The sequence below is a fragment of the Montipora foliosa genome, chromosome 3 (assembly GCF_036669935.1).
Source record: "Montipora foliosa isolate CH-2021 chromosome 3, ASM3666993v2, whole genome shotgun sequence".
Classification (NCBI taxonomy): Eukaryota; Metazoa; Cnidaria; class Anthozoa; order Scleractinia; family Acroporidae; genus Montipora; species Montipora foliosa.
In genome coordinates, this window is record NC_090871.1 from 9,602,430 (window position 1) to 9,624,530 (window position 22,101).

The 22,101-nt window shown below is 40.1% G+C and overlaps 2 protein-coding genes across 3 annotated transcripts in view; one reads left to right on the forward strand and one right to left on the reverse strand.

The window, feature by feature from the left end:
- LOC137996686 (ADP-ribosylation factor-like protein 6) overlaps nucleotides 1-3,429 on the forward strand; it is a 6,780-nt gene extending 3,351 nt beyond the window's left edge. For both annotated transcript variants that reach the window (XM_068842210.1, XM_068842211.1), the window contains 4 exons: nucleotides 646-725; nucleotides 885-937; nucleotides 1,648-1,703; nucleotides 2,726-3,429. In XM_068842210.1, the coding sequence (XP_068698311.1) occupies nucleotides 646-725; nucleotides 885-937; nucleotides 1,648-1,703; nucleotides 2,726-2,745 (209 nt within the window). In that variant the 3' untranslated portion in view covers nucleotides 2,746-3,429. The remainder of the gene's footprint in view (nucleotides 1-645; nucleotides 726-884; nucleotides 938-1,647; nucleotides 1,704-2,725) is intronic.
- A 2,343-nt stretch (nucleotides 3,430-5,772) lies between these two features.
- LOC137996685 (uncharacterized) lies at nucleotides 5,773-20,142 on the reverse strand. Its single transcript, XM_068842209.1, has 9 exons — nucleotides 19,805-20,142; nucleotides 17,959-18,058; nucleotides 17,352-17,525; nucleotides 14,687-14,937; nucleotides 12,965-13,162; nucleotides 11,297-11,524; nucleotides 8,739-8,822; nucleotides 8,318-8,377; nucleotides 5,773-6,789 (listed from the first exon to the last, which is right to left on the reverse strand). Exons 1-9 carry the CDS (start codon nucleotides 20,021-20,023, stop codon nucleotides 6,661-6,663), a joined length of 1,443 nt encoding a protein of 480 aa, XP_068698310.1. The 5' UTR covers nucleotides 20,024-20,142; the 3' UTR covers nucleotides 5,773-6,660.
- Between the last annotated feature and the right edge of the window lie 1,959 nt (nucleotides 20,143-22,101).

Consider the following 22,101-nt stretch of genomic DNA (forward strand, 5'->3'; position numbering starts at 1 on the left):
AGATTGGTCAAGGCTTTGCGATCCAACAGTTGGGTTGTTACAAAAAATTATTATAAATTATTGTTATAATTGTAATAACTTTGAGCTATGGATCCCTCCTCTTTTTTTCACTGTTTTCAGTTATCATGTTGTTAAACATGTTGTCAGTTCTTTCATAAGGGCACCATGAAATACCCAAGTAACCACTGAAATGATTAATAATAATTTATTATTTAATTATTATTATTGAAGAATAGCTTACATTTCCAAAAAAGTAGTGCACTCTTGCAACATGTGGATTATTACTGAAGCCATCATTGTTAAAAAGAAGTATAATAAGCATGTAAAATGAAAGATGATCATTGGAGTTAAATAAACAATTTTAATAAGCAGGTGCAAGCAAGCCCAAAAAACCTAGACTTGTGTGGGATAATCTGTTCAAGACTGGTTGTTGTTGCTTAAATTGCTTTAAGCTAAATGCAGCGATATTTCTATTAAACTTTCATTTCATGTTCATGAATTCTGTCTAGTTGAAATATGTTATTTTTCATATATTTCTGAATTTAATTTGCATTTTAATCATCTTTCCCCTTTAACATTATCAGTTATTAATATCAGTAAGTTCTTTTCTTAAATTTTAAAAATCTTGATTTTCTCTCTGTTTAGATATTGCCTCCAGGAGGGGACTTCCTATTTTATTTTTTGCCAATAAAATGGATTGTAAAGATGCTCTTTCTGCTGTACAGGTCAGAAGACTTGTAAACCAGTACTTCACTTTCTCAGTATAAAAATAATAGTAATTATATTAATAAAATCTTTGAATTTTGATGCTGATGATGATGATGATGATTATTATTGTTGTTATTATTGTTAAATTATATTGTTCTTATTTCTTCCTATTATAGTGTTCAAAAAAGATGGGCTTGGATTCCATGAGTGATAAACCTTGGCACATATGGTAAGTAAAATTGGAATACTGTACATTGTATCGTTATTTACTGGCACATTCAGTCCTTCATCTTTATTTTTTATTTTCAATATCATAAACACATTATAAGTTGATAATGGCGAGCCAAATGGTTTGTTTGAAGTTTTGTGTACGTGGGGCCTTTCTGAATCTTGAAAGGCCAGAATTAATCAAAATGCCCTTAAGAAGTGATGTTATTGTCTTATGAAAAATTGTTATTAGTATCAGGTAATCACACGATTTCAAGTGCAATTTGGAATAATGAGTACAAGTAAATTTTTTCTAAGTCAGACTAACAAAATGGCTCTAGCCTGAAACTGAGTGCAATTTGTAGTCTAAAAAAAGTTATGACTGGTTACTAAATTTTATTCGAAATTGCACAAGAAAAATCATGCAGGGATTACTTATCAATAATAGGCGTGAAAAAAATGAGAAAGCCCGTTGTAATCAAGCAGAGGCAAGAATTGCACATGTATCACGTAAATCACACAAAAATCGTGCCAGCCAAGGCTAGCGATGATTGGCAATCCTTGGCTTACTTGATCATCGATCAATAATTAGAATGCCTGGTCTGTGATGTATTTGTTCACTGATTGGCAGAATTACCTCTCTTCTGCATTTTGTTACCTGAAAACTGCATTTCTCTTAGCCAATCAGAATGGAACTTTTTTCATGTATATTATTATTCATTTCATTGACAGTGCTAGTAATGCTCTGACAGGAGACGGACTCAATGAAGGAGTTGAGTGGCTCACAGGTAAGTGATTTTTCAGATTGAATACAAAATTAGACACCCCATAAGTGTCTGCCCATGGGTGCTCACATTTTTGTCATTAAAAAAAGGGGTGCCTCAGAAAAAAGGGAAGGAAAGGAGCTTTTTTTAAGTGTCTGACTAGCCTTCTAACGCTGGAGCACTAATTTTGGACACTGAACCGTAAAATCAACAAACTGATGCGAATCAAATCAAATGTTGGTTTTTAGGAGAGGGGAAAACCAAAGTACCCGGAGAAAAACCTCAAAGTGCAGAGTATAGAACCAACAAACTCAACCAACATATGACGTAGAGTCTGTGGATCGCACCCAGGCCACATTGGTGGGAGGCGAGTGCTCTCACTACTGGGCCATCCCTGCACTCCAAATTTGTTACTCTGCAAGGGAAAAAGTCAATGGGGTATTCTCAGCCATCAACCTTCCCAGAACTAAGCAAACTCAACTCAGGAGTTCTTGAAGCTTGTTCGGTATAACATCCGAATGACATTATGGAAGGCTTGAGTTTTTAAATCCTGCCAGAGACTCTTTTGCCTGTCACCAAGCAACTAGGATATCAGATCCATTTCGCAGTCATGGGTGGATTTGAAATCTGAGCACCAGCATGCAATTCCACTGCCCAAACCACTTGGCCCTCCTTGCTTCCTTTCTTCGCGATGCAAGGAATTTTGAGGATCCTTACTACGATACCTAAAGATCTTCATGAAGATCTTTGAAGATCCTCAAAAGATTTTCACCAGGGTGTGGCATCATGTAAATGGCCTATGGTTCTTGGGAGCTTCATTTGTTACAGCTGATGTCATCTTAATACAAGGGTTTCTTCTACCTTTGTAAGCTCCAATTGCTATCTCGCTGACTCCAATAGCAACAATCCCAACCTATTTAGGCTTTGGCTGGTCACACAATCTCCCTTCCAGAACAATGGGACTCAAATCACACCCAACATCCATGTCACGCATGATGGGCCGGGTTTTGTTAATCTAAAATTGCTGTTTCCTGTTTGTCTTACAGATCAAATTCGCTCTCAATAGTCAACATATCACGGTGCACTAAAGAAGAGTTGTGTGAATGGCTCCTGGTAATTTTTTGACAAAGCCACGTTCCATTGGATGCCGCATCCGACTAGAAATTGTATATTTAATTTTCTCACTCACGCGATTGTCAGTGCCCTACATTAGCGGTAGTCTACTTCTCCAGAATGCTACAGCGGGAAGGGTAGTCCTATTAGAGAAGTTTTCGAAATGATAGGCTGAAGGGTAAAACAAAAATGAAGGACAGGGGCGAAGACAAGGTCAGCATTAGACCGAGTAATTTTTGCAACCCAAAGCAATAGACGTGATTATAATGGTCTGGACAAAAAAGTAATTTGTATAGCTTCCTTCCTCGGATGAGGCAAAATTGGGATATGATTCAAATGTCACCGCTGAAGCCAAAATTAATCCCACACTTACAGTGCACGAAGGCGTATTATTTATAAAGAACATGTTTCGATTTCACGGCTCGACATCACGTGGGTCAGAATCAGCTGATTGGCCTCCCCAGAGCTGGATCATGTAAAAAAGTATAATGACAGCCTTTTTTATGTACTCAAAACGTGATTTTGAGTCCGGAACACAATGTCTCGCTGCATAAACACGCGGTATTTAAACGTAGTCTTGTAGATACTGGTACTTTTTAGCTTGTCGTAAATGAAATATTAAACTAAAATTCAGGAAGTTTGAAGCGTCCTTTTTCCTTTGTTAGAATACCATGTGACCCTAAATTTTGGCGGTTTAGTATTCGTCATCCCCAAAAAAAACTCAGAGAAAAAAAAAACTTGCTTCTACTCTACAAATTCTAAACGAATGAGAGAAGCGATCATCGCATTTCGCTGGACAATTTAAGCAATTGTCACTTTTTACAAACACCTGTTTTTTGTCCAGCAAAAAGCGAAGATCACTTAACTCTCATTTGTCTTCAACCCGCACGTCAAACTGTTCAAAATATACATTCACTTCACTTCTTTCTACAAACTCTTCACACAACCATATAGCGTCAAAAAATCGTTTATAAAAATCGTTTCCGTTTCCTTAATTAAACGGCTCCTTCCTAGGAAACAAAAAGAGGACTTACAAATAAACCGTTTTTCAAACGCCACTTTTATGAAAATTCGCACAAATTTATACCCTACGAGAACAAAGCAGTCGGTCGGAATAGCCGCATTTACCTGGAAGACGAAAATACACGTGCATTCTCCCTTTTCTTTTGGTCAGCGCCAAGAACACAGACTCTGGCCACAGCCAAAGCAGAAAGTTCGCGCAATCACGGACTTCGGCTTTTCTGCGCATTCTTAGAAATTTGAAACAATAACGGTCGTCAACGGTTACAACATTATTCCATTACCGCGACTGCGCGTATTTTTTGGCTGTGGCCACCTTCTCGTCACCACAGCCTCGGATCGTATGTCTGCACATGACCCGAGGCTCTGGGAAACTCTTTGTAGGAGAACATCCGTTGGGTTTTGACAGCCAAAAATTTGCTATTTATACCTTACGGTGCCTGCTCACTCCTCTTGGTAACATGACTGCACCAATCAGAGACGCTTTTCATTGTTCTTCACGAAAACCAATGAGAAGACACTTTGTTTCAGGGTTTCCCAGGCCTCTTCTCTCCCTCAGTCATGCGCAAAAGAGCGGAAATCTGGGTCGAGATTCCCTGTGGCCAGAGCAACCAAGTCTCTTTCTCCATTGAATGATTATTCTAAATTGTCAATTTGCTCCAAGCGAAGTATTACAGCTGTATCGTTCATTTTCGACACTAAAAGTTTGATAGGGATCATGGGAAATGAACGTATTCTTTTTAAAAGCCGAAGCCCCATGTATGGACTCGCAGGATTCGATTTGATTAATAACCCCTTCACTTTACCACTAGACTACCACATCGCTGACTGCGAGGATGTACTTTTTTTTCTCCCAGATGCCGCTGTAAATGTGTATTAACACCCGCTAAGAAGCAAGCTTGCACAGTAAAAAATTTCGGTTACCAAACTTCAAGAGAAAGCTAACCATTTTAAAATCAAGCCTTAGACTTAGCCGTTATTCAGCAATGATTATATATATACTAATTAGTTTTTGGTAAATAATCGGCACGCGTCCCAGTTAAGTTAATCTTTAGTGGTTACGTGGATAAAAGCAGTTCCTTCAAAGTGGGTGCTCCGGGTTCAAATACTGTCCAGGGACTACTTTAACTTTTTTTCTTATTATCCGCTACCACAAGTACTGGAACAGAGTAATCTAGCTAAATGAAGGATAATCCTTCATTTAATTCTTCATTTGAGGAAGAGATCGTGTTGGGCCAGAGTCGGTGTTCTTGGCGCTGACCAAAAGAAAAGCGAACTCTGGCGACGAGAAATATGTTTTATTGCGTGAAGTCAAGATGGCTGGATATTGGCCAAGTTCTTTTTTTGCGTGTTTACGGACCGAGACAAAGTCGAGGTCCTTAAACACGCCAAAAAAGAACGAGGCCAACATCCTGCCATCTTCACCGAACAAGCTCGGTCAATAAGGATTCATTATATGCATGGGACAAAAACACTAAAAAATGATCTTTGATCTTGCGGGACCAAGATATAAATGCCGAGCGGGAAAGACAGCAAGATAGTCATTCCATCTGGCCCACTAGAATCACAGTGCGGGATTTGGTTCATTTGGCCCGCTCATGGAGCTAGTCATATAATAATGGCAATTACTGTACTCGTCTGAAACGCGTTATTTTAGGACACCACAAGAGAACTGGTACCCAGTGTGATAAGTTAGTTGCTTGGCAATGGGCGAAAATCAGAGTCCAAGCAGAAGAACACTCTGTCTTTGCAAAACCTAGATAAACGAGCTACCAAGAGTTCTTGTAGCTCACAGATTACGACATCCGACCCATTTTACGGACGTCATACATAGGTTTGAACCCTGCCTTGGACTCTTGATTGTCAGTTGTCCTTTCGCTTGTTGCCAAGCTTTAACTTACCATCCTTCACACGGGCCGCGTACCACACTGTTAAACATCAATAGTAGCAGTACCCAAAGTCTGTTTATAATTTTATTTATCCAATGCAGTTTTATGCGTCTCCGTAATTATCTTTAACAAACGTATCATTGGCCATAAAAAGGGGCACTCATTTCTAAGATAAATACAGTCAATGGGCCTTAATCGCTCAGCGGCCAAGTTAAGTCCCGAGGGAAAACTCGTTCCCAAACATTTCAAATCGAGGCTCGGGGCACGAAATCTAATGTCTATGGCCAATATGGCTGCCGTGCGAATAGGACCCCTCCCAAAGCGTTGTTCCCGCAAAGCGTGAACATCGCCAATCTCAAAACTGCGGCAAAAAGTTTGTGCCACACGCGGTGGTATAACATGACTTTCAGAGAAACAGAATCTAATTTTACCGTTCCACTCCAAAATTATTTTACGGAAGCAACAGTTGCAGTGCGAAGAGTTGCAGTGCTAAGATGTAACGGAAAACAGGAATGCAACGTGCGTTTAAATTTTCCAAGAGAATCATAAAATAACAGGGCTCGACATCTCGCGGGAGAGTGTACACTGCGGCACATACAAAGACTAAAAAGACTAGACAAATCGTTTCCCTGAGGTCACGACTGAAAGTTAGTTAAATTAATATCAAGTTAAAAGAGGCACGTACGTGTGGTGTAAAACTAGCGAGCAAGCGAGCAAAATAAAAACTCCGCTAGTGCGAGAGTGTCCTAACTTTCTGACATTTGACCTTCACACTTAGAAAAGACAGAAAGAGATAAATAAAACCCATCTAACCAACGTCGTTATTCAACATTTTGCATTATATTTTAAACAATTCTGAGATCTATGAAACTAAAAACCATTCTTATGTGATCCTGTCACAGTTTTGTCAACCAAAGAATACACAAATTCCCGTCGGCATGATTTTCTGTTTTAGCGTCTCAGTGTTTGGAGTTTAAGTCCCAGTTGTACTTCATGAAGCTGACTTTAAACATTCCACTGAGTAAGAGTTCCTGCAATTTACCCCTCTTTTTTCCTTCGCCCATATGAGCCAGGATAAATCGAATCATCTGCAAAACAATAAATATAAGTGAATAAACAAGGATACCAACCTGTTAAGTGTGCAAAAGATAGATTTTTCCTCATTCATTTTCAAGTCGTAGCAGGGTTGACATATAGAAAACACTCGACATGCTGGATGCTATTGTGACGCGCAGACTTGGGACCGACCGACAACCTCTTTTCTCGATCATGCACAGGACGAACACACAACACCCAACCACCCAATTTCGAGAATGCGCCATTCGGACAATTTTTATTCCAGTAGTAAAGGTAAAGCGGGACAATGGTCACAGAACTAGCTCCAACGAAGTCTCCTTTTTCCCAGTGGTAGAGCATCTGAATTAGAAATCGTAACTTCGTAGGTTCGGCTCGGATCGGCCCGCTTCTGAGCACTCGAGTATCTCCGAGTCACAATCAGAAAAAACACATTTCTTCAAAAGTCACCAAGTTATAGTATCAGAACCTCAGTCATCGCTATGCGCACAATTTTGAAACACTTCTGAATTTGACCTTTTACACCTCGCGAAGAAATTTTCTAAAACGAGTGCAGCACGTTTACAAGCCGACTTGCTGCACAAGCGTCACCATAATAAACGTATTGCGTTCTCGTTCTCTCCGCTGCTTGAGTCCTCAAAGTAAAGGACAACTAATTTAACTTTTTAGGGACTGGTTGAGAAATTTCTCGGGTGTGAATTTTTTAGTATCCGTATTAATAAGTTTTTGACTAACACAACCTCTTAATTATGACATGACTCCTGGGTTCTAAACCATTTATGATCTTCTCCCACTTTTGTTGTTCCAGATATTTTTTCATAATCGCCATCCCCGCATCAAAAAGTAAATTTTACTATCCCTTCTACTGCCACCCTGCAAGCAGACGAAAAAGAAAGGACGCTACAGAGATCGTGTCTTTATTGAATATGCGCAAGCCGTTGCTGGAGACAGTGTCAAACCCAGGCAAAGCCCTGATCGCACTCCTAGACGCCATATTAATTTTCGTACTGAAGGCTCACATGCAGCCGGAAAGACAAGGTGCCCTTTTCCTGATTATTTTTCGAGCAGCTTAACTTAAATTCCAGCGGGTGCTGTTTGATCATGAATTTGCAGCCGCTAGTTTGGAAAATGGTTGATAACTGGCAGCGAAAATATCTCCAGCCTCAACTAAGGGCCGATGTACACACTACGATTTTTGTTGTATGCGACAAGCTTACGACAGGACTACGATATGACTTACAATCGACGCAGCGTTTTAAAACGCTACGACATTTTTTTCTGACGCACACGACAATCGTAGATGAGTTGTGGGCCTGTCAAAGGCTTGTCGCATGCGACAAGAATCGTAGTTTGTAAATCGGCCCTAAATAAGGTTGCGCACGTTCACAGGAGACCGGTCAAGTTTTCGACCGCTCTAGCTGAAAATTGGCCACCGATCTTGGCGGTCAATTCTTTTGGGAAAATTTTTAACCAGTCAATAATTCTTTCTGTACATTTTACGTCAAATATTATAACTGAACTGACTGAAAAACACTTGGTTACCTCCTCGTTGTCGGAGCCAAAATCTACCTTGTACCACTGGAAAATCTTGCTCAGCCGGACCTGTGTAGAACATGGTCGCATGGTAGATTAAACGTGAATAAAAGTAAAGCAAGGTCTGAGGCAGGAAAGCATGACATGTATCCAAAAGAGCTAAAACAATGCATAGATGGAAGACTGACGGAAAGAATAGGTGGTTTGCAACGAATGTATTGAGACAGAGATAACAGCACTGCAATGTATAATTACTGGTGGACGCGAACAAAGAGACGGCGATGACGTAACATGAAAACCACCAATACGCAGGTCGAAAAGAACAGAGAATGATTTTACCAGTAAACAAGCCCCTCCCCCCCTCCCCCTCCCCCTCCCCTAACAACCAAGCATAGCTCAAAAGGCAATTTTTGGAAACTGAATCGCTTACCTCATTTTTTGGCATATTAAGGACGCATCCATCTTCTCCCTCTAAGAACGATTCAGCAGCCAAAGCCAGTTCCTCATCGATCCCCTGCGTGTTGGACAAAGAACTTAACTTCTAATTTACAATGAGACATTTGGTACCCCTAGCTACGTTACATCGCATATACATCTAACTTATCCACCCTTAGCTATTGTATGGCATAGTCGCGTGAGGCCTTGCCGCCAAGACTCGTATATAAAGTAAAGTAAAGTAAAGCAACCATATTTAACGTCGATAACTCGTAACAGTAATTCAACTGACAAACCTGAGGTCGACGGTGCGCTCATTTTACTCCCCCCTCTCCATCAGTGCTCCGTTTTAAGGGTATTTAAAGCTACTTAAGCTACACGGAAAGGAAAGAAGTCGAAACAAGGATGCAAGATCCGGGAATCGAACTCAGGACCTCTAGCACCAAGGCCGCGCACTAACCGACTGTGCCATCCTTGCATCTGAAACAAAATTCTTATTCTCCGAAATCGTGCTCCCGCCTGATGTACTTTGGTGACTGCAAATCTCATGCTGTACCCTATTTTCTTTCCTTTCGTTTTCTTCCTCTCGATTTTCTGTACTTAAAATCAGTTGCTGCTCTAATGCAAGACATATCTAACAACTTAACACCTCCTAATGTTGCTAATCTATTCACTTCTAAAGCAAGCAGTCATTCACACCAAAGTTAATAGAGGGGAATGGTTATGAATCCCGACAAATTTCTTTGTTGTATGTTTTTGTTCTCTTTTTTGGCCTTGACCGTGCACAAAACACAATAGTTGTTTACTCCGTGCTGAGGAACTAACCAATAGAAACGTGTTGGTTACGTAATTCATGCATAGTGTATGAGCGCAAAACAAAAGATTATGCACAGTTGTGGACTTTCTAACCTAAATTTTGGCATCTTTGTTTGCTCCTTTGATGTTCGCCGAGCTTCAAAACCAGTCCCCTCTATTACGTATGTTCACACAAAACATGACTCTTTTTTCCCTCCAGTTTTTCTTTTATAAGTGTTTTTTTTTTCCTTTTTTGTTTTAATTTTTGTTAATATTTTTTCTTAGTTTGTTTCTTTTAATTTTCTTTGAAGTGAAGTGTGTAGTCGACCGTTATAAATGGCATCGACCGTTTCAAATGGCAACGACCGTTCTGAGAAATGGCAACGATCGTTTACGAAAGGGAAATTTGCTGCACCATCCCTGCACTCCCTACCCCTACAATGCAAGGAATGAATCTGTTACCACAAAATTAAGCAAAGGAGACGTACTCCAGTTTTCTATGGCGCACTTTTAGTGTCAAGATTCAAATGTGCATTTGGCATCTGGCTATTCAAACCTTAAATTCAACAATTCAAACATTCAACCCGCATGCAACTTGGTAATTCAGTTCAATTAGGCCTAAGGTTAGTAGTATTAATAAATGTTTAGAATTCTTTCCGTATTGGTAAAGCAATGACCTGACTTGTGACGCGAATTAAATGTTTAAATTGCCGAATTGAATATTTGAATTGTCGACGTTTGAATGGCATTTTTAAATTTTGACACCAAAAACGCGCCATACTTTTCACGCGCGGGACACTCGCAAGTTGGAGATTTCGGACGCGAACGACAGCGGGAAGAAATGAGTTCGCTATTTTTCACCAAACCCATAATACGGTTATTTGCATTAAACAATAGAAATCCAGTTCACTAAAGCATGATACAGTCTCAAAAGTAAATAACTTGTATGTAATTGCTCTTTTCACGGTTAGTTTTTCTTATTTGCATTACAATGTGCATTACAATTTGCATTACTTGGATGCGAGGCAATTTCGGGTTAAAACTACAATAGCCCGAAATTGCCTCACATGCATGCTAGATTATATTGTAATGCAAATGAGAAAAACTAACCGTGAAAAGGGCTATTGTTTTGTAAAGAACCTCCCACAACGCATTGCATTATGGGATGGAGGAGATTGGGAATACAATAATTTAAACAGAAATTGATTTTATCAAAGGAGTTGATAAAGGTCGAATAACCACAGTGGAAGATTTGGAAAGCTGACGTTTCGAGCGTTAGCCCTTCGTCGGAGCGAAACGCTCGAAACGTCAGCTTTCCAAATCTTTCACGGTGGTTATTCGACCTTTATCAACTTGTTTGATAAAATCAATTTCTGTTTCAATCTCCCACCGACGCAGTACCACAGTTCCTTTAGAAACTAATAATTTAAGCACGTTTAATTAACTGCCCACCGCTTGGGCATGCGCAGTAAATTCTTGATTTAGAATGATGGCGAATCAATCATTTCGTCAAGGAAATCAGCAGCAAATATTACTATTGAAATCAGAAAGGGACGCACAACGACTTTTATATGGCGATGGATTTTAAGGAAACGCAACACTTGAAGGCATTGAAATCGAAATATCATCTCCAGAATCTTATTCTTGTCCCTCCCCCAGCTATTGAACAACGCTGTAAGGCTAAGGTTCTTTCAGTAGTAACCTATCCCGTTATCTTATGACGGCAGCGTAAAATGAAAGGACAGTATTTGATCTTACCGAAGCGGTGTAAGTCTTTATCGGAGGGCAGCTCTTCGCCCCACACACGAGGGCGAAATGTATCTTGGGTTCCGGCTCCGGCAATGCAATTTTCAACCTGGGGTCACTCTTCGAGAAAGGTCTTGTCACGGCACCAATGGCTTTGCGGTTCGAGCGAAGAACGCCGTTTTCTATCTCGTTGAGGGAAAAAGTGAAACCTCCAATCACGTAGTATATGGTGTTGAAAAACTGCAACGCAATAAACAAATCAATACAAAGACAATTGATATTCGTTAAACAGACTTAACTGATTAGATTGTAAAGTGAAGTGCTAGTTTTTCTACTCCATATGAACCATGTGAGCGTTAGCCCTACTAATGGAAATGGGCCCACACAAAGGTGAACTTAAAGGTTCCTTAAGGAAGTTCGCGCCAATTGCTACTGCGCATCCTTACAGCGCCCGCAAATTCACATGCCACGTCATGAATCGAGCGCGCGCGCTAAGTACTAAAATGAACAATGATAGGGCAGACGGCCATTGCTATAACTTTGCTTGGATTTAACGATCTTGGATGTTCGGTGACCCCTTCTTTTCTTTTCAGAAACATATTTTATTTACAATTATCTCCACATTGTCCAAAAATGAATAAAAAATCAATGTGGGAAGTTAAAAAGATTTCAAGATTTCTGTCCTCGGGACATGGAATCCTGCCATCTTGCGGCTGCAAGGCGCATGAACTATGGTCGCTAAATGCGAACTTGTTCTTTAAGGAACCTCAACAGTTGACTCAATTCACTTGATGAGTCCACTTAAAGTTTGGTACAGAACATCTCACTTCAAAGATGTAATTGCAATATTTTTGGGCTTACAGACACTGGCCTTATTCGCTAAAGAAGCCGGAGTTATTCAGATTTAGGGTGTTCTTCCGAGCGAGTTCTCTCCAAAACGAAGTCCGTGACCCCCCACTTTTTTTTTTTTTTTTTTTTTTTTACATTTCTGACATCACTAACTCATCACCTTTCAATGGTAAAATTTGCAGGAAAAAATCAATGTTGGAAAAATGTCGCGCGAACGTCCTTAAGGCCGGTTTACACGGTACGATTTGTCGGCCGGTTTGGTCGGGCCGATAAATCGTACCATGTAAATTGTGTAAAACTTGTAATTTTTCCTCAAGAGATCTTCCCGTTGTCCTTTTAGTATCCGCCATTTTGAACTCTTTAATTTTTAAAGTATTTATGCGGATTACGCACTCGCATACCCTTTGATTGAAATGGCGGTTTCTCTCGGAGTGTCGGCCCGACTTTAAATCAAACCGATTTTCATTTTCATGTATCGGTCGTTCATCGGCTGTCAAAATACACGCAAGATTTGCGCTCGGACGCCGTCGGCTTATAAATCGGGCCGACAAATCGTACCGTATAAACCGGCCTTTAGACGGTATTTCTCTGCCGAATGTAATCATGCGTACGATGTTACACTAGGCAGCAAGTTAAAAAGAGGTTCACAGCTACCAAAACCAGAAAACACTTAAAATAAAAAGACACAACATCGCTTCTTGATTGTCAAAATGTATAGCGCACCATTTCGTGTTGAGGCTTTAACGTGTACAATTACATACTTTATACTTTATACTTTGTACACTTATACGTGTACAAGTATATTTCAGAACACAGTTTCCGATATTATACCTTGTATCTCTGCCACAAATTGACGGGTGGTCCCCGAACAACATTGGCGTGGATGACCAGAGCATTGTAGATGTTAATAAAGAAAGCAAGCGTTTCTTCTCTTGTCATTCCTTCGAGCTTCACACGCTGTAATTCAGCTGTGTGTTTTATGTAGGCCTTAAATTCTGGGCTCTGTCCCATGGCGTCGTAGTCCACTCCCTGTTTAAAAAAAAAAACAAATAAATGAAAGAAACTACAACAAAAAAGTATCAAACAGCTGTAAATATACTAAGGTTTAAAAACAGAATACGTTCTCTACTTCTGCTCAAATAATGCCGAATAGAAAACCAAAGAGAAAACAAATAAATTAAAAAAAAAACAACTTCCGTAGGGAAATAACAAAACTTTGCGAAGGCCTCAGCTTTTCATCTTGTATGGGAACAGTTCAGTCACGCATAGTTCTCGGAAAAAGGGTGTAGATAATAGAGATTTAGCATCGCGTATACAAACGGCAAACGTTTCTTTTTGGCGTGTGTGAAAGCAGCAAACAAGAAGCAGCCTGTTGCCGTCTTCCCTTCACTTAAACGCTTTGCTAAATCTCTCTAATGGGCAGCGCATCGAACGCTCAGAGTATATGATAGAAAAGTTTTAATTGGGCGTCGAAAGTGATTGTTTTTTCCATACCTACAGTGGTGATTGGCTTCAAACTCTCGCGTCATTTTCAACCAATCAGAGGCGAAAGCGTAATCACTTGTGAACTGCTTGCACGGGTTTTCAGGCTTTTTTTCCTGCGCTTTGCATCGGTGTTACGCATTTAATTTGTTTCGCGTTGTGATTGGCTTTATAGATTCTCCATTTACTGCGATTGGCCTGCAATAGACTTCTTTAGCTTGTACGTTTTGCTTTCCTATTTCAGACCACGTGATGTCACTCTAGAGAACAGTTCCTTTCAAATGTCGTGTCATGCACGTGCTTACATGTATGTAAGAATAACTTATGAAAACTGAAGCAAAAGGAAAATACCCTTGAGCACATCACGTGGTCTACCCTGGGTGACAGAGGAATTTTTTTTCAAGGTCGGAGAGAACGCTCAGCGATACCAAATCAACGGTCGAGGACGAAAAAAAAATATCTCTAGTCGCACGACCCCAGAACCTCATTTCCATGTCATCAAACTGGGACAGAATTTGTCCTGATTCGCTGATTGGGCATTACGTTCGAGGGAGTTTCTGATTGGACAAATCGAAAAACCGGTTCTCAACAGCGTGTGCTGCTTCAGTGGCTTCACGGCATTGAAAACGTGAAAAGATCCATTTTAATTAATTGTAGTTAAATTATTTTGCTTATCGATTCGGGCATGAGAGCGCTTGTAGATACTCAAGCTCGTTTGATAGCGGTCGGGGGAATTAAGGTGGCTTACTACAGGTATCCGAAGAAAAAATATCAAAATTTTGAAATCTGTGAAATTAAAGCAATTATTCATGTCTTCATGTCTAAGTGCGAAGTTTTTGTGATAGTAATAAGTTCTACTTTACACATGACGATGAGTGAAAGGAAAACTTCACACTTCGACTCGCTTTGAGGAGGAGGCAAACATGGACTTGGAAATGGCCAATTGAGATCAGCCCTTTTGGTAATAGCATGTTGTTAACCGCAACGTAAATAGTGTTCATAACGAATGCTTTTTCTTCAACTTTTCATGGTTCTTGGGACAAGCTGAATCTTTTCAACTACCACACTGACCTTTCCATCCTTGGACAGAAACTGGCTGTACAGCTTCAGGATTAGGCGTCTCAGCTCTTCGGCCACTTCCGGAGCAGGACGAGGCTCACATAAAGAGCTCATACCGGAGTTGAGCGCAGTAGTTTCATCGTCTTCCAGCAGACGATACAAACTGTCATCATCTTTGAATTCCGTTTCTTTTCCTTTCCCGACGCCGTGACCAAAGTTTCGCTCCACCAGCTGACGACACATTTCAATTGCCTTCTCCCGGTCTGAAACAAAAAAAAAATTGACATAAAAGAAATTTGCATTAGACTACTATGCTCAGCAAAAGGCTAAAAAGCGGCGTGCCTCTTTGTCGAAGAAAGAAAAAAGGAAAGAAAGAAAGAAAGAAAGAAAAATTTTTATTTGCTCGTTGTATCATTTTCCCTTTGCTTGGTGCCAGCTGACAGCCAGACTGATTATGATAGTTTCGCAAAAACTGCAAAGTAGTTGTGCTGTTAACTTCATTCGTGTTCTTATAGGGGACCCATACAAACTGTGTGACCGTTAATCTATATATCTTTTATATAACTTCGATAAAATCCAAGATATTGTAGTGTACTGGTATTATAATCACATATTATGACAAAACAAAAGTGTTTTTACCTGAAGTGTTGTTTGTGGTAATCCTTGTGGGTAAAAACGACGAATTTTAGTGATTTGAAAGAGTTCATGTTCGATGTTTGTGTTCGACAAGGGTGGAAAGCTCGATTTCGTACCGCTCCAGCACCGACCCGGCTTTTAGCAACAAATTGCCATCGTACAGGTTTCAATCACGCACCAGGCAAGCTGAAAGCCAGAGCTTTGAAATCCGTCCAAAATTCGAAGCGATAGACCTCATTTTTCGATGTTATTTGAGGTCTTAGAAGGATTTCAGATATAACGGTATGAGAGGAAACCTCTGGCTTTCAGCTTGCCTGGTACGTGATTTGAACATGTTGAAACCTGTACGATGGGAATTTGTTGCTGAAAATCGGTTCGGTGCTGGAGCGTTCTGTAATCGAGCTTTCCACCCTTGTCTTTCTATTGGTGCGCTCAGGCCCTTCAAATCACTAAAATTGGTCGTTTTTAGCCACAAGGATTACCACAAACAACATTCCTGGCAAAAATACTGACATCAACGGTCACACAGTTTGTATGGGTCCCCTATGGTGTTTTTAGTCAAACATTGTTTATTTTGTAAACGTTAATTCTGTTCCAACCCAAACAGTCGGCGGCTCAGAAAAAATTTGCCGCGCAAGGCATAGGTACGAGAATGAGAAAAAGAAAAGATGGTAACTCGTTTATTTATTTCGATTCGTTTCTCGAGCAAATTCAAGTGGTTCCTTTAAAAAAAAAAATACATAAATTTTTATCATCACCCTCGGCTGACATGGAAAGATAAAAAGTCTGGAAAAAACAGTGTGTTTCATTTTGCTAATTAACGTCGCTCACTCTTTGGTCAGAAAAACTCAAAATTACTCAATAACTTTAAAAAAAAATAACCTTGCAAAATATTTGCAACTTGTTCTAAGCTACAGCAATTGATGAAATATTAGGAAAATCAGTAAAACTGATCAAGAGTTTCTCTCTTTTCGCAGAAACGATACTTTGCAATAATTTGGTTTCTGTAAATTAGTGCCAATTTTTCTAGTTTATTTCCATAAATTTGATATTTTAAGCATAATACTAAGTTTAAAACTATCACTGGGAAAAACGCAATTTTCCCTCATTACCAGGTATATTGTAAAAAGGAATCAGCTGCTGCTGCTGCTGCTGCTGTGGGAGGCGGGGTGACCTCATGGTTAGTGTGCTCGACTCCGGATCGAGTGGTCCGGGTCGGGTCCTGGCCGGGAACATTGTGTTGTGTTTTTGAGCAAGACACTTAACTCTCTCCACCCAGGTGTATAAATGGGTACCAGCGAATCTAATGCTGGGGGTAACCCTGCGATGGACTGGCATCCCATCCAGGGGGGAGTAGAAATACTCCTAGTTGCTTCATGCTACAGAAACCGGAGATACGCTCGGGCTGATGGGCCTTCTAGGCTCACAGCAGACTTTACCTTTACCTGCTATCATAGCATTAACGTTGCTATGGTAACCTGACTTGAGTAATTTTTACAAAAAGTTTATCTCCAATTCTTGATCTATGACATGGTTTGTTTTTGAGGCTTGAATGATTTATCCGTTGTAGCATTAAAAATAGTTTTCAAGTCAGGATAAAAAAAAATGTTAACACTCTATTGTCAGCCACCTTCAATGCACCTTAAGTCTGACTCTCCATCCTTTATAAATGGAGACATTTTGAATGAACCAAGACATTGTTAACAGTTAAAGGCCTGAGGGGATCCCCAATGACAAGAAGAATCATTTGGCGTCAGACAGAGTAAAATCTGTAAGTCGACACTGAAGGGTAGCCTGCCAGCAGGATCTCTTTCTGTGGTGGGAGCACAGAGAGAAGGAGAACAATCCTTCTATGTCCCCCAACCCCCATTCCCTCAGAGAGTATGCTCGCAGGTAATAGTTAAAGGGTTTTAAAATTAACCTCAGTCAGGAGCCTATCAAGAGTGCCTCAGTCCTATGTGCTCTGGACTAAGAAATGTCATTGTTTCGTGTAAGGGTTAGTTTCTGAACTCCAGAAACAACTCATAAAGCTCATACTTACCAACTTTCTTGGAAAGCATAAGCCAGTCAACAAGCTCCTTGCCAACGAAAGAATTTTTATGAAAACGTATCCCTTTACGGTGGTCTTTGATAATCCCACTATCTTTTACATCCTTAACAAGCTGGGCATATTCATCCAGTTCACATGTAAAGTCAATATCATCACCTTCCTTGTCTGTGAATATAATTAGAGTAGATGACTAAATCATAGTGCAAGTCCAGCTTTAGCTAGGAAGTTCACAAGCATGTATGTAACTAATAAAGATTAAAACATCATCTAAAAAAATCATCTTTCAAAATATGTTTAACTTTCACACTAACTTTGGCATTACCACAAACATTAAATGAAACATAGCTAACTAACTTTGGAAACCATGAATATTAAATCAAACTTAACAGAACATGATTGAGACCCCAGTTGACTGAAGGCAACAAGTGAATTCCCAAGCGTGGTTACGAGTCAAGTTTGGAACCAGTGAAAACAAAGCAGCGCTATTTCAAATGGGTGCTTACACTTAAATGTGAAATTTGCATGACTCGCTGGCTCGCAGATTGTCCAACCCCTTCACATTGTAACTTAAGCAACCATAAGAAATCTTTTTTTTTACCTTTTCCATCAACAGCCTTAGGGAGAGGTGGCTCAGGAGCATCTGGTGGGGCAGGATTCTCCTCCACCTCCCTGATCAACTCCTGGAGTTCCGACTCAGTCTACAAACAGAAAAATAATGACAAAGATATCTTCATACCATATTAAACAAGTCTTTTGTGGCTCAGTTTTTGAGCAGCTAAACTAAAAACAGTGAGGCAGTGGGTTTGACCCTTGTTTGGAAGTGTCAGAATTCTTAATAGGTCTTCATCGATACTGTTATTTTTATTGTTTCATTGTCAAAATCCCAGCCACTTGTCTACCACTAAAAAATGACTTGAACCAGAGGTAAGTTGGACAATGTCAATCCACAAGCATAAGCTCAGCTTTACCTCCAGAACACCACAACGGTTGTTTAATACCAGACATACCAACAGTTGGTAAGCTCTAAGTAAACTGTTCAATGTTACAGTAAATGACTACTTCCAATGTACACAAGTATACACATGAAAACTAACCATGTTGTATTCACTTTTAATGACAGTATGACAGAGATAAATTACGCTGCTGAAATGCCTTTTGAAAATTCAGTGCATAAGCACAAAAGTTAAATTCCCCATCCCCAGAAAGGCCTTTCCCAGGCAAAGCAGCCAAGTTTTGACTTGATTGGTACATTATTCCACTGACACTAATCAATTATTCTCCCACTATCTCTTGTGTCAATTCTCTCGCCTACAGTACAAAGTATGCATTAAATTCTCATTTGCTTCTTGTGCAATGTGACCTAGCTCAAACATTCATTTGCCTTTAAGCGCCAATCAACTCGAGACTTCAACATCCCCACCCCACCCCAAATTCCAAAATGGTGTTCAAATACCCTACCCTATTGTCGGATTTGTCCGTCATACCCTACTAAAGAACAATCATCGTCGGCTCCTTTTGAAGACCTTTTTTGTAAGCCAATCGCTCACAAATGCTATATCTCTTCCTTTAAACTCTTCCATCTCATCCAAACACGTGTTTAATATTACATGTAGCTGTTAGCGACTTCGGCGCCCGAAAACTTACACTTCGGTTCAATTTTCCCCACCCCATGCAGGTACAGGTCAAATTCCCCACTTCCCGGGCACAGAAGATAGTCAAATGCCCAGGGTTTGCCCGAGGGGGAGGGGGGATGTTGAAGTTTCGATTAGATCGGCACATTACTGTATTTACATCGATCCAGATAATTTATAAAAAAATGTAATAAATGCAAGACAGAAAAATGTATAACCACAACATATACATATGCTGATGCAGGGATTTTTTACGTAATGATTATATAGAGTGACTATCTCAGCTTCCTCCTGTTGGTTAACGCACCGTCATGACACAACAATGTGACGTACCACCTAAGTCACGTACCAGAAATAAAATTGCATTTTAGCGAATGTCAGACATCAAGAGTTTCACATTGAACATGCAGGGACAAATTTTTCTTAGCTTTGACAGTAAAACGTGTTCAAAGTCTGTGTGGTCGGGAAAATTTCTAACAACGTTAAACCTCCAATTAACTGTCGACTTTCACACAAAGCTAGCTAAATAAGCTTATAATAACAAGCACCTTGGTTGCCATAATGTTTATTTAAGGTGTTGAAGGTCAACAATATTAGGAATTTTAAAGGAGAATTTAACAGATCTGATCGATAGAAAAAAATTAATCCAAAATACTCTTAAATTATTACGCTTGCTCGAGTCTTCCCAATCGCTATGGATCTCCTCCCAGGCCCAAATTGATAAACACTAAGTTTGAATTTGAATCTATTTAAGCTTACATGCACTCAAGCAAACAGATCGAACTTTGGAAAACCCCGGGAGTATCATCTTACCAGTTTATCGAAGTCGTCGAATCCGCCAATGTGTTTGTTATTGAAGAATATTTGAGGCACTGTATTCCTTCCCGATCGCTGCTTCGCTTCGCCTCGACGCTCTGGATAAGTGTCCAAATTGATGTCGATGTACTCTAGGCCCAATTTTTGCATTTTATCCTTAGCCCGCATACAAAATGGGCAACCAGTGATCGAAAATATAATGACTCGTCCCTTCATATTTGTTGAGTGACAGAAGATAAGCCGAGGAAATGTTGCCACGGTCTTCGCCGGAGAGGAATATCTCAGAATATGTGCAACGTCATAAACACACCTGCTTATATCAAGCGTGACGGAGGGTGTGACCGCGAAAAAGGAAAAACAAGGTACATACGTACCCATAGCAACATAATATGGACTGGTCAACTGGATTTTTAGCGAAACAAAATGAAAGAGTCAAAGAACAATGAAAAATTTTTGATGCCTTGGATGCGTTTGGTCACGTTCCAGTTCATCCGAGCTCGTGTTCGCGTCCGAAAATGTTGGAAGTTTTCCTTACTGAATGGAAGGTCTTACGTGACGTCATAGCCGCCATGTTGGTGGCCGAAAACAAAAGATCCCTCATTAGCTTCCCCCTTTGTTCGTCCACCAGAATTCGTACATTTCTTTATTGTTATTGGCGTCTCTAGAGGTTGGTTTAAAACGTCCTATATAACCCAAAAGGCAATACACTTAGTTGCAGTTCTTTTGGGAAAACTATTGTGGTTGCTCTGATTAACTTTTCTTTTTTGCCAGTACAATTGTGAATTCGGGGTTAGCAGCGCGAATAACACCATTTTTTTTATTATTTAAGTTATCGCGTAGTCGCCATTTTAGTTAAAATTATTTGACCCTACTGATAAGCAATAGCCGTTGTAGGTAACGAGAAAAACATTCGTTGTCATATGCTCACAACATTGTTATCTAGGATTTCGTCAAAAATTGCGAGTTGAATGAATGATAGGAAAACGCGTAGTTATTCTGGACATGCCCTCACACCCAACATAAAACGGACTTCAAAACGGAAAAAAAATTCAGTATTTCTATTTTGGAATTTTAAGATCTAAAAGGGTAGTTCATGGCGCGCAAAGAGGATGGTAAACTGCCGAGTTTTCTGTTGCGGTTACGTCATCTATATAAGGGATCCGGAGATTAAGAAACGATGGACAGCTACGGCAACAACAACGCCAAAAGGCAGTAATCCATGGATATTATTGGTTAAAAGAACCAAAATGCTCGTGCTGCACGTGCAGCACGCATTTTTAAACATTTCTCTTCCGTACTCGTCAAAACTACTACCTAAAATGACCAAATTTAAGGTTTTGACGACAACGTGGACAAACTGCAATGAATCTTTCAATCTCACTCTTTACTTCAAATCCGTCCGTACCAATCCTGTTATAGGACACTTCGCTCATATTATATAATATAAACATTATGGAGTAATCACATATATGTGCATGAAATATTTAGAATAGCTCAAAGTTATATTTCGAAGTCACATTTTCGTCGTCGTAGCAGTCAGTCGTGGTTTCTTAAGTCCCTTATGCCATGTGGGTGGAGAAGGATCACGTTACGTCATTCGGCGATACTCGAACACCGGCTTTTTCACACCGGCAAGAAGCCTGAATATCCTGATTGTGACCTCCTTCACTCAGAAGCCCTCAAAGCTAATCCAGCCAGGTCGACCACAAACTGACAGAGACAGACCAAATCCCCTTCGTGAACAGTGTGTGAGTTCTTCAACATCTCATGTTGTTAACAGCAGGCTGATTTACAGTCCTTATCCAAGAAAACTTTAAAAGGCAAACCGTTTCCGGATGTCAGCACTTCCTCCTCAGTTATTTAAAGACCCTGAGTGCTGATCCGGCCGGGGGACGGTTTGAACCCACAACCTGTCACAAAATTTCTTTCCGGTATATATGTTCTTTTTTCCTTTTACTTTAACTATATTTAAATCGTTGTTATTTCATAGTTGTCAAACGTCTTTCGTAAGCGTTGATTATTTTGCATTAGTACCATCGCTTGATATAGGAAATTTATTGCCCAGAGGAAATAAATGGATTTATGCTGAGCGTGGCATGCTTAGTTAAATATTTCCCATGTTGCAGTCTGGGCATTTCTGTCATCCGGGATTTTCTGTAGATCATTCACAGTTTGTGCAAGCGGGGCCGAAGGCTGATTCAACAGAGTCAAAACAATTTACCCTCCCCACCCTCCCTATCTTTACTTTCTTGTGGATGCAGTGTCTCAACTCGCCTTTGCTGGGGTCATGTCTT

Bases quoted from the DNA above. Each gene is read 5' to 3' on its own strand.
- LOC137996685 (XM_068842209.1), bottom strand. From the start codon at position 20,023: ATGAAGGGACGAGTCATTATATTTTCGATCACTGGTTGCCCATTTTGT. The intron at 17,526-17,958 runs GTAAAAAAAAAG...TTATATTCACAG, and splicing joins TAAGGCTGTTGATGGAAAAG to ACAAGGAAGGTGATGATATT. The intron at 11,525-12,964 runs GTATAATATCGG...ATTGCGTTGCAG, and splicing joins ATTTGTGGCAGAGATACAAG to TTTTTCAACACCATATACTA.